We start from the raw sequence: 17,496 nt of genomic DNA on the forward strand, positions 1-17,496 counted from the left end.
TACATGCTTTTTATTGCTCAGCCTGACAGGTCAAACAAAGTGGCTCATTTTTTCCATTGCAACATCACTGGAAAAAGCTCCTTTGCCTCAGGTTGGAGGCAACCTGCCTGGCACAGCATCAAAATGAGACGTGGATAAATGACCTAAATCCTCAAAAGACTTTCGTGTTCCTTTTCAGCTTCCATCACACAAGGGAGGGGTTCATTTCCACAGAAGTGATTGTAGTAGAATACGCTGTTACGACAATCACAACTCTTTTAAGCTGTTCCAAGTATGGTTGCCATAAATTCAACATAAGTTGGAGAGTAATTTAGATACAGTGAGGGAGGGCCTGCAGGTGTTTCTTTCTAACTAAGACACCTTAGGTTTATATTTTCAACGTTTTGGAAGCCACATACTATCAAGCAATCGATGACTTAATTAAGATATTTTTCAGTGAAATTATGCCATTACTGTTTTGTCATTTCCCTTCATCTCTCAAGGGCTGACATTTTTCAGCACTGACAAACTATTCATTTAATACTCCAAGTAACGTTCAAAATGAACTACATATAATTTTACAAACAACTGTGCGTAAGTGAACAAAAGCAAAGTTACCAAGAAACGTGTACGGAAACACATTCAACCTCAGTGAATGTCAAAGATGTTTGCTAAAGTCAGTGTTTCACAAATGAAAGCCAGATGAATTCACAGTATCGTGACATAATGCAATAGCATTGGAAGCATCTAATTCCAAAAGCGTGTACACATTCACAGCTGTACTTGCATATGAATTACACAGAAATTCAGCCTAGGTGTTGCTAATAGAACAGAACATAAACTCCAACCAAAAAGAAGATACACTGCAGTTAAATGACACAGCAATGAGGTAATCTGATGAACTAATAGCTCATTATATAAAAACAAATGAGGAATCTGGCAATTCAGTCAAAGAACAAATGTTTCTTGAACTTTAGTTTCTTATTAAGGTATCATCCATTTTAAAATAAATAAATCAATAAAAGCATTCAAAATTAACCACATTTATCTGTGGATGGCAAAACAGCACCAGATTATGGACACAGTGGAATATCTCAGAAAGATACCATATTAAACAAAACAAACTTCAAATAATGAGTTTGCATGAATCAGCTGTGAAACTAAAATTAAGTACAAATAATGTAAGGGGTAAAAAGTACTTCAAAAAATATCTATTCCCTTCCAAGTGCTTAAAAATGGTAAGAAGATTGGGTTACTCTATGCTACCACAGTGCATTTGGAAGGCATGTCAAAGATGAGTTCTAAAAGTTCATTATTTTCCACAATCATTTCGTTACCACAATCATTTCAGTTACCACAATCAGAGCTCAGTTGTACCACAGTCATTTGAAAATGCAAAGCCACCTGGAACAAAGGCCTTTTCAGACAGAATGAGGATGATAGCTACACTATTTTAATCTTAATCTCTCGATTAAAAGGTTCCTGAGTTTTATTTTATACCATCTTTAACTAAAGTACTTATTAGGATGATTCTCACGGAGAATAGCAAGTACACGTCTTTTTTATTTCAAAAGGATTTGCCCAGGGAGAATTTGAGGCTCAGAGAACCACAATACATAACCATTTCAGAAAGCAGCATCAAGCGAAAATCCCTTGGATACAGCAACTCACAGTGAAAACTTTAAAACCCCAGTCACAGCCAAAGCAACATATGCTCCAAGCATTTCATTTCCATCAGTGACACTGGCATAAAGGCAAAACACACTGGTTGTTTCACTAAAATGTAAGTTAATGAACTAATGGTTAAAAATAAGTTAAATGATTTCTAGAAACTCAGAACTATGGCTTGGCCTCTTAGTAGCCCAGGCGATAGTTGGTGTGCAAAGGACAGCATACTTAACATCTGTACAGTGTTCCCAATGCTTCCTAAAAATAAAAGTATTTCCAAAGATTAGAGTAAACATTTCATATGATGAGGGCTCTTTATACATGGCTGTTTGTGTTAACAGATTAAATATAATTTCTTCTCTTTCAATGAACTCACCGAGTTGACAATATGTCAATAAGTTCTTTTCTGTTCTGGACTCTCAGCTCATTAGTTTTGTATCTGGAATCCTTAATGACTTCAGGCAGATTCAGGATCTAAATGAAAATAAAAGAAAGAAATAGGGTTGGTAGGAGACATTTATGAAGCTGAGGACATTCTTTAAGAATGATATCTTTCCAAAAACCACTACTTCTCATTACTATTTCATCTAGATTAGGAAATTAAAAAAAAATAATGACTCCTGTTCAGTGTTACACAAGTACAGAAAAAGCAAAGAACTGAACAAATCCATGTCAATATCTCTCACTATTACCTTGGAGAGACTCTTGTGATCATAATGCAGAACCTGGAAACATTTTTAAATTATTACTGTTCTGCAGGGAAGATCTGTGGGATTATCCTACAAAGAGTTACAACTCACAGAAAAATAAATAGGACTGTACTTCCTATGCTAGACCAAGAAAAGCCATGCTTAAGAATGTTTTTTTTTTCATTTCACTAGGTTCTGTCAAAAAGAAAAAATGTCATAGTTTGTCTTTACAATTTTTTCAGAAAGAATTGATACAGAAAATTGGTGGTATAACCTCTAAGAAAGGAGAAACAGATCTTCTATTTTTAACTTTACCTGGTACACCAAAAATTTAACTGTCAAGAAAAGGCAACGTGAATTGCATTATGAATGGAATTAAAAGTCAAGAATAAGCGTTTGAATTTCTCTTTTTGAGGGTGACAGAGCACTGGAACAAGTTGCTCAGAGAGGTTGTGGAATCTCCTTCTCTAGAGATAATCAAAACCTGCCTGGATACTTTCCTCTGCCACCTGCTCTAAGGAACCTGCTTTAGCAGGAGGGTTGGACACAACAATCTCCAGGGCTTCCTTCCAACCCCTGCAATTCTGTGATTCCGTGTAAGGGCATTTATGAGACAGATTAGCTGGATGGACTACCAATACCTGGTATATAATTTATTTACTCATGCAATAATGTATTCATATAGAGCATAAATAAATAGAATAAGTTTCACTTTTACAATTGAATAAAATATAACGCAGTAACATCAGCTACAGAGGAAGGCAGAAAAGAAGCTTATAAAGAAAGAGACTGTCATGTATTTAGTGGTCCTCAATGGATTTTTCTTTTATTAACTCGCCCAGGCACTCCTTGAATTCATATGTCTATGCACAACCACATGCTAGTGATACATAGATTGTTGTCAACCTCCCTTGAACTTGACTCATATTTATACTAATTTCTTCAAGATGGGTTCAGACCAAGGTCACTAGCATTTAATGACTCCTCACTTCACTGAAGAGAATATGGATATCAAGTGAATAGCTGTTGATGAGGTCAATATTTTTCAAAAGATATTCAGAGACATTCAATATAGATAGCCACCCTTGGCCTGTTTGTCACCCAGAGTGGCAAAATTGAGACTGGAAACAGGTATCAACAAAGCTATGTTAGAACCATGACCATACTGCATATCTTTTCTGCAGATATTTATTTGCAAGATAACATAAAGCATCAATCTTCCATCACTATTTAATTTGCTCATGTTTTCTTTTCCATCTATTTTCACGCAATCTTATGAAAACCGTGACATATCATAATCTAGCTTTAGAAAACTTTTTCCTCTTTTAGAAAATTTTTTAGATTTTTTTTCCTTCTTCTTTAGCAATATTATTGGCTCCCCCTTTAAATTATTCCCTCTTGTTGATACAATTATTTACGTATTGAAAATTACTGCTTTAGAAAAACAATGTAAAAATTTTCAGAAAATGACAGTGAATACATATTTATAAGAGCATAAGCAACTGAGAAATTTGTAAGAAAATTATAGATCTATTTGATGCTATATGAAAAACTAACATATTGAGTTGCTCGCTATACTGTTTTAATTAATGTTACTGACTTCAGTGTCAACTTAATGTCCATCTTTTATAAAGCTGTGTGACAATTATGTTCTCAGTTTGGTGTCCAACAAATGCATGTTGGGAAGTTATTTGTGAATGTGCTGTTCATCTGTATTGTGCTACCAAAGTTATCGTCCTCATTTCACTCTGGCCACTTAGAATGAAAACTGTTCTTCATTTCTCTTGCAACCTCACTTGCAGAATAGTTGGCCTTTGCAGTGAAGATTTATTTAGGATGCACATTCAGAGTTTACACCCTGCATTTCCCCCCCCAAAACTGCACTCTGCTGTATAAAAAAAGCACAGTTTTCTGAAGACTCTTGCTCAGTATTCCTGTTTAGACTGAAGTTTTTCAGCAATCATCCCCAAGTCCCCAAACAACCTAACAGTTAGTTTTCACTGATTCTGAAATTATTCCAGTTTTTTTTTTTCTTTCTTGCTTGCTAACTGCCTGTCAGAAAAGATACGGTTGAAGCAGAATGTTTGCAATTGTTTACAGCTTGAGACAGCTGTTATGTCTCTTGAGTTTGTGTCTTCAGGGCAACGGCTCCCATAAATTCTGTATTTTCAGCACCAACTCATCTCAAAAAAAGTTTTCTAAAAGCAATCCCAATGTTTGAATTAGTGGCCTCTGTATTTACTAAAGGTTCATTAGGGTGTTGAGGGCCTTCCTGTTATAAAGTCTTCTTCCTTTATTGGCTCTCCCTCTACTGTGTTTTAAGCTCCAAATCACCTTTGCCTTAACACAGAACATACCTCTAGCAGTTTTCACAGCATTCCACTGACCTCCACATTCTTCAATTTCTGTGCAATTTAACAGTCTAAAATCCATACCTACAAGAACTCAGGAAGGGCAAAAGAAAAAGGAATGTTCTTTTTAAACTAAAATAAGATAGCTGGTTTATAGAAAAAAAACTGACCACAGCTATACAGGATATAACTAGCACTGGGTGTGTAATTGTTCAGGTGATAAAGCACTTGAGAAGACATTCAAAGTCATGTCCTAGAGCTTTCTGGATATACTTATTTTAGGGGACAATCAGTCCTTGATAAAACAGCGCTGTGGCATGTAGATGCTTATTCAGTCATCAGTCTATTTGTGTTAATACAGTGGTCATGCTATAGTGGTTTGACATGCATATGAAGAAAACCCTTTGAGTAAGCTTTGAAGAGGTTACCTTGATACTTATTGAGAAAGGTAATTCAAGCAAAAGAAAGCAGGTCCCTCCAGATAGCTGTGTGTGCATATGTTGCCCAAAACACACCAAGAGAGGAGGCAGAAAATCACAACTTGACTAGCTTCTTACTACACGTTCCAGTCATTAGTCATTAGCATCCATAGAAATATGAAATGGCTGAAGTGAACAAATGGAAGAAAATAACTCTCAATTTCCTGAGCTGACAGCTCATTCAGTGTGATTAGTTTAAGCTAAATATCCAAGTTCCAAGAGAAACTACACAATGACAGGAAAAAGGCAGAACTCTCATTTTAAAAAATGCTGTCTAATACTACATGCAATACTTCTCTTCTGCTAGCCTACATGTCAATGGGGTCTTTTGTTTGAAACATTACTATTCTTTTCTTACAATTTTGTTCCCTACAGTCATTCCTTCTCTTCTAAATGTATTCACAGCTCAGGGAAAAACAATTCCAGGCATTAAAACCACAGGAAAAGAGTACGTGAAAAATCCAGAACTAATTTAAAAGTGTTCAAGAATTGCCAGAGAATCATGTTTCTTTGATGCAAAAGAAGTAGGATACCAGATTTTTAAAAGTGGCAGCTCTGTTGAAGCTTTGTTCTTCAATATCATATCTGCACCAATGCCAAGTCAGCCCACAGTCTGTAATGTTTCTTTCCAAGAAGTCCACTAGATTCTCTGTGAGCACAGACCAGTACAGAGCAGTGCACAAAAGGACAACAGAGTTGGCTACTTATTAAGGTGGCACATTCAACCCCTAAGCTGGCTATGTTAGTAACTGTGTCTACCACTGTATGATGGAAAACAGTGTCACATTTTCTCCTAAAAAAGGCACCATGCGATCTCCATGACATTCACCATTCATAAGTGGAAGGTTACTAGCTGGTTCATGTTTTAGCAAACTAGCAGTGCAGTGGCACAGACTTCAAAAGGGGCTTGGCACCCACTACATTTGGAATTGAGGTGCTCTGAATACACAAGCAAAGCACAGAACTTCATCAGTCCCCTGAACGACCAGTTAGAAGCAGAGAGTTTGAATTTATTTATTTTATAAAAAAGGGGAATGAAGAAGCAATCAATAATTGCTTTGCTATATAGCATGGAAGTTATTACACATTTTTGTACTGGCAACCTCATATATCATTACCTGGCACACAGTGACAAATTGCTGATCATTTCCAGCTCCCACCACGATGTAACCATCTTCAGTCTTAAAAGCCTAGAAGAACAAAGGTAGGTGATAAGCTGTGACAAAAATATGAAATATAACTTCTAGGTGATAGTTTGCAAATAATGTTCAAATGCCTTCCTTAAATTAACATTTCCATCCAGACTCTAGTTCTACAAAAGTGGCTCATTGTCAGTTTTTCCAAGATCAAGCTCCTGGAGAAAACAGAAATTCTTCTCTAGCACCGAGGATTTATACATATATACATATACATATATATATATATATACACATATATATATATTTAACTTCATTACTGTGTCTTTATTGGCATGCTTTATCTTTAAATCACCTCCACTGAAGATTTTCACTGGGACCAAGAAAATCTGTAATTGGCACTAGCCAAGCTTTTTCCACTGCGCATCTTCTAACAACGGATAATGCAAATGGATTCTCCTTTCTTTCACTCCTCTCCTTTATTACTGCTGCAGTTGTCAAAAGCACTTGGGAAAACCTCTTTTGCTCTTCAGTGGAAGAGGACAGCACGGCTCATGCACTAATGGTGACAAGGGTTTGCATTAATCTCTCACAGAGAACAAAACACATCTTCCATCCGCTCAGATCAATTTTCTCATCAGCTAACACTGCCTGATCCAAAGCTGGAACTCTTCCTACACATTTTGGCTAAAAAAACCACACAGGTAAGAGCTCTAGAGTAGAAACCATAATAAGCATCTCCCATCAGTGTGGCTTATTCTACTTCACAAACAGGAATATGTCAGTCCAATTTGCAAGCTTTTGTACAGAGACAACTGCATCCATGCCAGTAGTCTCTAACCACTGGACTCAGTCAAAGTTTTCAAATTCTGTATGGCAAATTATGTCCACTGAAATGAAAGAAACTGCACATGGTATTTAGGTTACCATTTGTTTACTTCCTCTGCATTTCATTTCCTGAAAAATAGTATCAGTCAGTGATTATGTTTATGAATGTATTTTTCAGAGATTTAATTAAGCACTTGGATCTAAGATTCATAGCAAATAAAGATGAAATTTAGCAAACATTGAGAGCCAAGCATGCAAACAAAAACTTGACCACAGGACAGTAAAAGTCTAGAAGCATGCATAACATATAGGTACTGCATACTCACACTTAGAAAAGCAGTGAGCAGAGAAAAAGTTGGGGAAAAGAATACAAAAAAGAAAGTTGTAATCATTGCATAAACATTTTTTAGCTAGGTATATACATGCAGATTTCTGTCTAACAGTCATGACACAGCCTGGTCTAACAATACGTAAGGAACATTCATTTAATTTTTTTAGAATGCATGCTTTTTAGTAGGAATAGTTATGAACCAAAGCTGCCATTATAGCCTTACTACCTTCTCTTTTATGTATAAAAGACCTATTTCCTGACCCCCTATGTCCCAGCCTGATGTGCTTTCACTGATGCTCTGAAGTCTAAAAGCAACCGCATACATTTCACACCAATTATGGTGTAAACACACACATCTGTGTGCATATGTAACACAATATAGCTTTTACTGGTACGACCACCTACCACCTCCACTAAACACAAATTCTTTTACACGTTCTTTTATACTTCCAGTCTGAATGCCTGTTACAGACTGCAAAACCCACGTGCACTTACATACAGATCCCATTTTTTCACACTCCAAAATCTATTCAGAATGGTGATACGGGCAAATCTGAAACAGCTTACTATTTATCAGCAGCTTCTTTTGAGGCTCACATCTATGCAAGAAGGCTGTGATCACACAATAGCTGCATGCCACCATGAGACATGCGTCTGCACCGTGGGCTGCCTGGGGAGCAGCGGAAGTCACTTGAAATTTCAGGGCCTGGCTATTAGCATTTGGGCTTCAGTGGCTTTGTGGAATGTGTGGGAAAAATGATTATTCTTAATTGCGCTGTATGTCTAAAAAGGCAAATCAACAATCATGTCAACCTTACACAACAAAAATGATATCATAATAAATGCAGCAGTGTCTTTTTCCACGAAGCTTAACTCAAATGTCTTCAGCTGCTATTTTAAGCTTCCCATTACAAAACAACTGATAATTTGTCAGTCACTGCTGCTGATAAAGCAGAAATATCCAAATGTTATTAGCACAATATTGATGCCAACATTTTAGGGTGATAACAATGGTTTTATTCATAACCCACAAATGTACGCACACTACAGGTTACCACAGGTTATTGTCTGGTCACAGAAAGCTTCATAATATTACACAAAAGAGAGTAAAAGCAAAGTGCAAACAGACTTTAATGAGATTTTGTTTTGATAAACTACTGTCTATCACATCCAATCACTTCATATTAGTGCAATAAAAGGCACTACGCATGCAAGGCAAAAGTCTTTTTACCCTTCTGCTCCTTCTAAAGAATGAAGTCTTCTGAGAAGATTATAAAGAGTGTGATCACAGTTTAAACTGTGACTCCTGTGTGCTATATATCCCGAGCAATAGAAAATACCCTTGGAGAAGACAGGAACCAAGAACTAGACTGAAGAATTAGTTCACACTTACTTTGTGACAAAGATGGGAAGACTGTGCACACAGCAGACAAGGTTTCAGCACGATTTGATAGGCTTGGAAAAGATCACCTGAAAATTTGCTTTGAACAATATACATACAGAACAGCATAGTAACACATAGGTGTTGAAAGACAGAAGTCAAGACCCTGTGTGTGAATGCATCAACACCTGTCATCAACTAATGGATGACGAAGGACTTCATTAAGATTCAGAAATCTGAACAGCCCACCTGTATATCTAAGATACTTTGTGTGCCAAAACTCCTTGAACATGTGGAACATAGACTCTATCCAAGTTCTAAGTGGTTTACAAGTACTCTCAAAAAATGCTATATAGACTACACAATAAGGATGCAAGAAAACTTAACTTCAGTTTATTTTCACAGTGAGCAAAGACTAGTTTAGGTAATTTGAGGCCAAACAAGCCAGTCTCGGCATGGCTCTATGTCAGTATCATAGAATCCTAGAGTCATTGAATGCTCTGTGTTGGAAGAGACCTTCTAAAACCATCTATGCCCCGCCATGGGCAGAGACACCTTTTACTGGATGAGGTTGCTCCAAGACCGCATCCAACCTGACCTTGAGCCCTTCCATAGATTGGGTGTCTACAGCTCCTCTAGGCAGCCAGTTCCATTGCTTCACCACCCTCATAGAGATGGACTTCTACTTTACATTTATCTATGTAAATTTACCCCTTTTCTCTTTAAACCCTTGTCCCGTCACTACAGGCCCCTAGTAAAAGTCCTTCTCCATCTTTCTTGTGAACTCCTCCATATATTAAAAGGCTGCAATAATAGTCTTCTGCAGGCTATCTCACAGCCCTTCTTCGTAGCAGAGGACTTCCATTCAGCCAAGCTCAGACAAGTCTGAATTCCCTGGGGGTGATGGAGCTCTCCAGCCCCTCTGGGCACCAGTTCCATGCCTGAGCACCCTGAAGGTGACAGTCTTTTCCTTTTGCCCAGCTGGGAGTTGTCCATGCTGCACTGTGGGCCTGGTGCCTCTCCTCCTCCCAGCACCGAGCACCTGTGAGAAAAGCCAGGCTTCGTCTCCCTCCCTGCTCCCAGCAGCAGCTGTAGGTAGCACTCGGACCCCCCTCTGCCTTCTGTCCTTAATGCTGACCAAAGGCAGCTCCCTAAGCCTGCCCTGGGATGCCAGGTGCCCTGACCCCTCCCCAGATCCTCCAGGCCCTGTATGGCAATGTCTTTCCTGTACTGGGGAGACCAGGATGGAACACACACAAATCCACATGCAGACTCAGGAGTTCCAAAAAAAAACAAACAGAGAAACATTTATTATTTTTGTGGGTTTGGGCTTTTTTTAGTATTGTTCATTTTGTTTCTTTTTTTTTTTTTTTTTCCAATCATTTATTATCCAAACGTACAAGAAGTCCTTCATGCTGAGCATCAGCCTTTTTCCTATGAGAACCAAAGTCTTCTGCTTCTCTATGAGAAGAACAGCCGCCTCTGTCACTTTGACAGCTCAAAACTGAACACACTGCTTGAAGTGCAGTCTCACTAGTGCCATGTAAATGGTGGCAATGCATTCCCTGGTCGTGCCAGCCACGCTATTTCCGATGCAGACCAGGACACCTTTGTCCTTCCTGGCCTCCTGGGAACTCTACTGGCTAATGTTCAGTCAGCTGTTGCCCTGCATTCCCACTTTCCTTTCCGGCCAGCAACTTTTCAGCCCCTCTTCTCCAAACCTATATTGCACCATGGGGTTGCAATAATCCAAGTGCAGCACCCCACGTCAAGCCTTACTATCATGACTGGAGTCAACCCAATGATACAGCCTGTCCATGCCCCTCTGCAATGCCCTCACCCACATCAACAATCCTGCCCAAAGTGGTGGTTTCTGCAAACCAGAAAAAGCTAAAACAATTTTTTCAAACAGAGTTTTGAAACTTAGAAACTCACCAATGCTTTAAAAGATTCTCCTATACTACTCTTTTCCTCCCCTCTCCACTTTCCAATTTGCAGCAGTCTCTGCTCATGAATAGAATCATGAATTCATACTCAGCAAAACATTTTGGGACAGTGCAAAGGTCTCCATTTACATGCTTGAAGTACTTCCCTGCTATCAATGGGTGGAGAAAAACTGGTCTCCTGCAGGCTTGGAACCACAAAGAAGTTGCAATACTACTTTTAATTTACTGCATAATTTGTCTTCAATTACACTTTGAAGTTTCCAGCATGACATTCAATTCAACGTGGAGGTCATTTGAGGACAAGTATTCTCTATTCTTAAGGCAGATTAAAGACAATTAAGAAGGTGATGTATTCAGAAACTTTCCGACCAGCACAGAGATTTTCTTCTTCTACCAGCCAAATATATGTACATACATAAATCTTTTGTCACTCTCCATCCCTATCAAACACTGCTTCACAAATTCTAAGTAGCAGGAGATCCTCAGGTTTGTTTGGGATCCATAACGGTTACTTTCCTTCCAGATGGGATTAACTTGGCACACTCTTCCTCTGCCTTTACACTGGTTTGAAGAAACAAAAACATCAGTTGTTTTGCAGTACCACTGGATACCCTTTATGCTTTTTTTCTTTTGAGAGAAGGGCAAAATCCTTTTATTAAAACTTAATATTTAATTATACTGTAACAAATGGGAACAAGACCAAAAAGTTTGGTCAGAGGTAGTTCTGAGCAAGACATAAATCATACAGACCACACACTTTGAAACTATTTGCCTACTTTGCACTCTCTCCCAGTGAAAGCAAACAGTGAAAATAAAAAATGTAAATTTCATGGACTGTAGTAATGTATGCTGAATGCTCCCACTGAGCAAATTGAAGACAGGCATTCCAAACAAAGAATTCCCTTTTTTTTCCTGTTTTTTTTTCAGCCCACACTACTCAACTCTCTCTCGACTGTCATGGCAAAGGATGCACAAAGCTGCAACTTTACAACTAAAACAGTCTTCCAGGCAGATCAGTATTAATTACGTCTGCAGCAATTCAGCTGCAGAGAATGAAGTCTGACTGTGGGCCATGAGGTGGAAAAAGGTTTGTAGTGAGACTGGGACTGATGGAAAGCCAGATGCTTTGTGCCCAGCTGATCCAACAGCAAAGCCAATGAGAACCATTAAATGTAGTCTGCGGCGACTTGCATGAAGGGCCAACAAAGTTAACACAAAATGACAGCATCACACAGGGACATCTGTATTTGGTGACACAATGTCTTGGCACTCACTCAGGAAGCATGACAGCCTGGTTCTGCTCTCCAGACTATGTCAGGTTCCTATCCCACTGATGTCTAATGTGAGAAGTATAAACTGCTCAAAACAAAGGCTGCAACAAAGGCCTTTCCGCTCCAGGCTGAGTCCTAACCACTATCCTGGAGGCAGGACTCCTCTCAATTGCTTCTTTTCTAGACATATCATTTCCGCACTGCTGACTTCCACATGAAATAGATGCTACACATAGATCTGTAATCTAAATGTATCAGTTGGGCATACTATTTACTCAAAGGATTTGCATAGCTGTTACTTCATATTCAATAACGTAACGAATGTTAACTTTAGATTGCATGCCTTTGCTTTTATAGGTGAAAAACTTTCCTCCTAACCATCTCAAAATAAAACAAACCAAAAATACAAACATAAAATACAATAAAACAAGACAATGCGGTTCCCTACTACAAACATGAGGTAGAAAAAACAACAACAACAACCAACATATGCTGCAAGCAAATGCAACAACTTCCTTTGTTTTCCAATCTGAGCATAATATATGTCTACCCTCACCACTCAAAAATCCATTTAAAAACTCCTGGAAGAGCAGTATACCACTTTAAAGGGAAAACTTACCACTTTCACAGATTTCTAAAATATTAAATGCTTAATCTATACCTTGATTAAAAACTCTCTCATTCTGCAAACTGGCATTAAAACCATTCTTTGCTGTTGAAAAATAAAATATCAGGCACAGAATCATATCCTCCATTGCCACATTAGTTTTCCATTAACTTTTCAACAATAGAATCACACACACACAGATGCACACAGAAAATAAATAAACTTTAATTGCAGTATCGCACTGGAGCCAGTGTAATTAATGTTGTGTCAGCATTTCCATTTAAGCCACTAGTTTCAAGAGGTTTATAGCATAGCCATAAAAATTCAGTTAGGTTGAAATTAAGCAAACAAGGTCTTATACAGCAAGCAACATTTAAGTATATATACAGACAGCAGCCACTTACTACTTATATGGGAATTAAAATAGACGCTTACTGATTTTAAAGGGCACTACAGAGCTATTTTTTAAGTAATATTTTTCTCAACATTCATAATAATCTTTCAAAAGCCTCAATCCAAGCTATGTTTTCTTACTCTTTTCCCTTCTCACACAATACTTCACACAGTTTTAAGATGGCAAACCATTCTGTTGTTGTTGTTGTTTCACTCTTAAATTAAAGAATGCAATGAAAACATTTCTTTTGAAAAACAACACATACAAACACAGTCTGATCCTGATATAGGCCTTCAGGCATAACTGATGTAGAAATGATAAATACTTCTTGTACCTTCCAAAAATCATAAGATATAGCTGTATGGAAAATATGAGTAGCCAAATAGGAGGTTTTAAGAGTGCTATTTAGAACCTAATTCTAAACAAGATCCTAATTCTGCTTTCAGCAGAAACCATGAGAGCAAGATTTGTCTCATTATTTTTGTCCCTTTTCCCTCCCTGCTCTTTGGCTTTAAGTGATATTGTGGTACATTTTCCAAAGGTCAGCTCTGTATACTGACTGCCTTTTTGGTAACCCAGAATGAGCCCATTAGCCTGGCATTTCGAGCTGCAAACAGATGACGCAGTGCAAGCAAATGAACACTCACAGGATGGGCAGCCAGTGCCATTAACTTAACAGTCCTTATAACCTCCTGTCCTTCTGCAAAGGAGGCTCACTGAAAAAGCTGAGCTGAATATTTTGTGAGCTTGTCTGACAACAGACCAGCCAAGAAGAGCAAGGGATCAAACTATCACCGACGCTGGTGAGAATCAGCACAGACACCAGTCAGGACTTAACAATCACAGTGTGGCTGAACTGGCAGGGCTTCACAGCTTGGCACTTCCACAACTTAAAATAAACAGAACTTGTAAGTGAAATCTGCCATTTAGCTGTAGAACAGGGTGGGAACAGCCAGAGAAACAACACTTCATTTCCGCAATCTGCCTTTGCCCTATTTTGGAGATTTTTCTTCAATTCATCTCTCAAACAGTATGTGGTCCTACATACTATTCAGTAGGCACAGTATGGTGAACTAAGAATGGATTTCAAATACTTCAGTCATGACTCTTCTGTTTGCTTAATTTGTGGTTTTAAGTCAGACTAACTAAGGTTTATTGCTTGTAGTTTGTTTAGGTTCAAAATGCTACTTTATCTCTAATCAAGGATTTAGAAATCACAATCGTCACACGTTCAGGATGCACACTACTTTTAGTCCTGAATGTATGCCAAAAAAGCACTGACAGACCATAGGAATAATGCTAGTGAGATCAATTTAAAAAGAAAAAAACAATAATAATAATGTTTGATGAGTGGAGCATTTACACTTTCAAGTCAGAAGTCCTTTTCCTCTTGATCTCCCAATGCATTTACAATAGCCTTGCTTAGGACCATAAAACTCAGTCTTCAGCTCTTTTCTAATGTCCTCTTGTTGCTCCCCATGAGTCTGAAAAATACAGACATCTTAAATCACAGTATTGTAGTTTCAATCATTATCTACCTCAAATTTAGCATTATTTCAATTGTTATAGTTTGCAAATCTCCACAATTATAAATCTAGAGGTTATATCTTTTGCCAACTTTAAACTGTTCTCATAAGTATTTAATTGATTTATATTTAAATATTTATTCAAATATTTAACCAGTGTTTAATTTTTTTCATTCTAGCAACCTATCAGTCAAATTATCTACTAAAAAAAGAGCTGAGGAAATCTCATAGAAATGAGAGGAAATATCATAGAAGGGCCTAGGTTGGAAGAGACAATAAAGATCATCTAGTTCTGATCCTACTGCTGTGGGCAGCATTCCTGATCACTACATCAGGCTGCCTAGGGCCCCATCCAATGTTGAACACCTTCAGGGATGGGGCAAGTTCTCAGGACAGTCTGTTCCAGGGTCTCACCACCCTCTGACTAAAGAATTTTTGCCTAACATCTACCTTCTTTTAATTTAAAGCCATTCTCCCTTGTCCTATCATTGGCCCATTTAAAAAGTCAGTCTCTCTCCTGCTTATAAGCTACCCTTCTAAGCTCCCTTCCCTACTGGAAGGCCACAATGAGGTCTCCCTGCAGCCTTGTCTTCTCCAAGCTGAACAATCCCAGTTCCTCAGCCTTTCCTCACAGGAGAGCTGCTGCAGCCTTCTCTTCTCCAAGCTAAACAAGCCCAGTTCCCTCAGCCTTTCCTCACAGGAGAGCTGCTCCAGCCCTCTGACCATCTCAGTGCCCTCCTCTGGACCCGCTCCCAGAGCTCCACGTCCTTCCTGTGCTGGGGGCCCCAGGCCTGGACGCAGTGCTGCAGGTGGGGCCTCACAAGAGCCAAGCAGAGGGGGACAATCACCTCCCTCTCCCTGCTGGCCACCCCTTTTTTCATGCAGCCCAGGATACTGCTGGCTCATGTCCAGCTTTTCATCCATCAGGATCCCCAAATTCTTCTCCACAGGGCTACTCGCACTGAACGCTTCTCCCAGCCTATAAAAATATCTGGGATTGTCCCAACTCAAGCGCTGCACCTTGCAGTTGGCCCTGCTGAACCTCATTCACTTCACGTTGGATCACTTTTCAAGCTTGTCCAGGTCCATTTGGATGATATCCTTTCCTTCTGTTCTACCAACTGCACCACTCGTCTGAGTATCATCAGCAAACCTGTTGAAGGCACATTCAATCCCGCTATATTTGCTGAAGAGCACCAGTCCCAAGACAGATCCCTGGGGGACATGACTCATCACTGACCTCCACCTGCACATAGAGATGTTGACCAAAATACTCCAGCTGTGAGCATTCAACCAAATCTTTATCCATTAAATAGCTCACCTTACAAATCCATATCTCTCCAATTTAGAGATAAGAATGTGGTGTGGGACCATATTAAAGGCCTTGAGAAATCCAGGTAGATATTGTTTTGTTTTGTTTTCTAACAGAGACCTTTGCCATCTACGGTTTGTAGAATACTTTTGGATAATAGCTATCCCTTAGGAAAGAATTTGTTCTACAGGATCAACACAGCATAAAGTGTGCTTCACTCAGACTAAAATATACATCTGGTTTTTATCAACACAGCTCCATCTCCATGCACTCCCCACTCCAAAATCTGACTGAGATATCAATGCTATATAAAAACTGTGGAGAAGGCAAAGGAGGAGAAGTAGGGACATAGGGAGGGAATGTAGAAAATCCCACCTTTCAGAAAAATTCCACTTTTATTGTCTTCAAGCTCAAAAGGAAAAAAAAAACAACACTTGTCAGTCTTCAATCACAGGTGCCTCGTGCTGTTCTTCAACAAGGAAGCTTAATTCTTACTAATTGCTAGGTTTCTTTCAAGGCTTTCATCTTGCATTATGCTGTATGTAAACTTTGAGGACCTCTGCACAACTTCTTCTGCCCCAACTCTTGAAAAAAGAGAGGGTGTGAACATCCAAATGATGATTCTGATCTCACCATACTAAAAAAGGAGCCAGGTTTTATCTAGGGCAGGATCCTGACTCTGAAGATTACTTGATGCCATAGAGGTTGATCTTGTTGGTATGACCAGCTGATTTACTTCCCCCGCCAACCTAAACCCTTGTCTTTCACATCAATCAACCGTAGCTGCAACTTAAAAGCTTAAGAATCATGACTGTATTTATCTTTGCCAAACACTATGGCATGAGGAAGAGCAATTATGCAAAGTTACTGCATTTTTGCCACAGATAATTGCTAATGCTTATGTAACACTGTACCAGTACAGCACTCCCTCATTAACATATACTGCTTCCACTATGAAACAGAAGCAAACAGGGAGAAGAGTTGAAGGGATTTGTAGATTTATAAGGGTACTATTGCTTCCCCACTAGGGTGCTCATGAGATCGTTAGGATATTTTACAGCTTCCTTTAATTACGCTACCAGAAAGTAAGACATGGAGAGGAGTAACAAAATTCACTGTAATGGCCATATGCATTATGACAACCAGAGACTGTTCTCAGTAACAGTGGGATACTCGTTCACTCAATTTCCTTCCAATATACCCTCACTTTCATAGTTGCAAAGCTTGGTCATTTTGTTAGACATTGACAAAGCTGTGCTTAGAAATGAGAAAGATTGCTAAAGTTACAGAAGTGTGCATGCCAGTTTTCACATCATGTTATGTACTGAAGCATAAAACATTTTAGACAAAGGCTGCATTTCTTCAGCTACTTGATTTGTGGTTTTTTTTTTTCTTTTCAAAGTCTGCACAAGTTAAAACAGAATACACCAAGTGATCAACCAACCTTAAGCTGCCATAAAATCTGGCTTCAAATTCATCAAAGGTGCAGTTCAACTGGATGCCACAGAGAACGTGAAGTCAACTAAAATGAGTGAGTCACTTATTTATCAACAGCCCATAGCTCTGAAAAACAAATGGAGTTTCCAGATAACTAGATT

General features: G+C 38.8%; 1 protein-coding gene across 11 annotated transcripts in view; it reads right to left on the reverse strand.

Annotated features, from left to right (window-relative positions):
* SUGCT (succinyl-CoA:glutarate-CoA transferase) overlaps positions 1-17,496 on the reverse strand; it is a 328,623-nt gene that overhangs the window by 203,029 nt on the left and 108,098 nt on the right. For all 11 annotated transcript variants that reach the window (XM_090142216.1, XM_090142215.1, XM_090142217.1 and 8 more), the window contains exons 10-11: positions 6,285-6,356; positions 2,024-2,121 (exon numbers count right to left, since the gene is read on the reverse strand). In XM_090142216.1, the coding sequence (XP_089998342.1) occupies positions 2,024-2,121; positions 6,285-6,356 (170 nt within the window). The remainder of the gene's footprint in view (positions 1-2,023; positions 2,122-6,284; positions 6,357-17,496) is intronic.

The sequence above is a fragment of the Phasianus colchicus genome, chromosome 6, assembly GCF_987193195.1.
Source record: "Phasianus colchicus chromosome 6, bPhaCol1.hap1.1, whole genome shotgun sequence".
In the NCBI taxonomy this organism is placed as follows: domain Eukaryota; kingdom Metazoa; phylum Chordata; class Aves; order Galliformes; family Phasianidae; genus Phasianus; species Phasianus colchicus.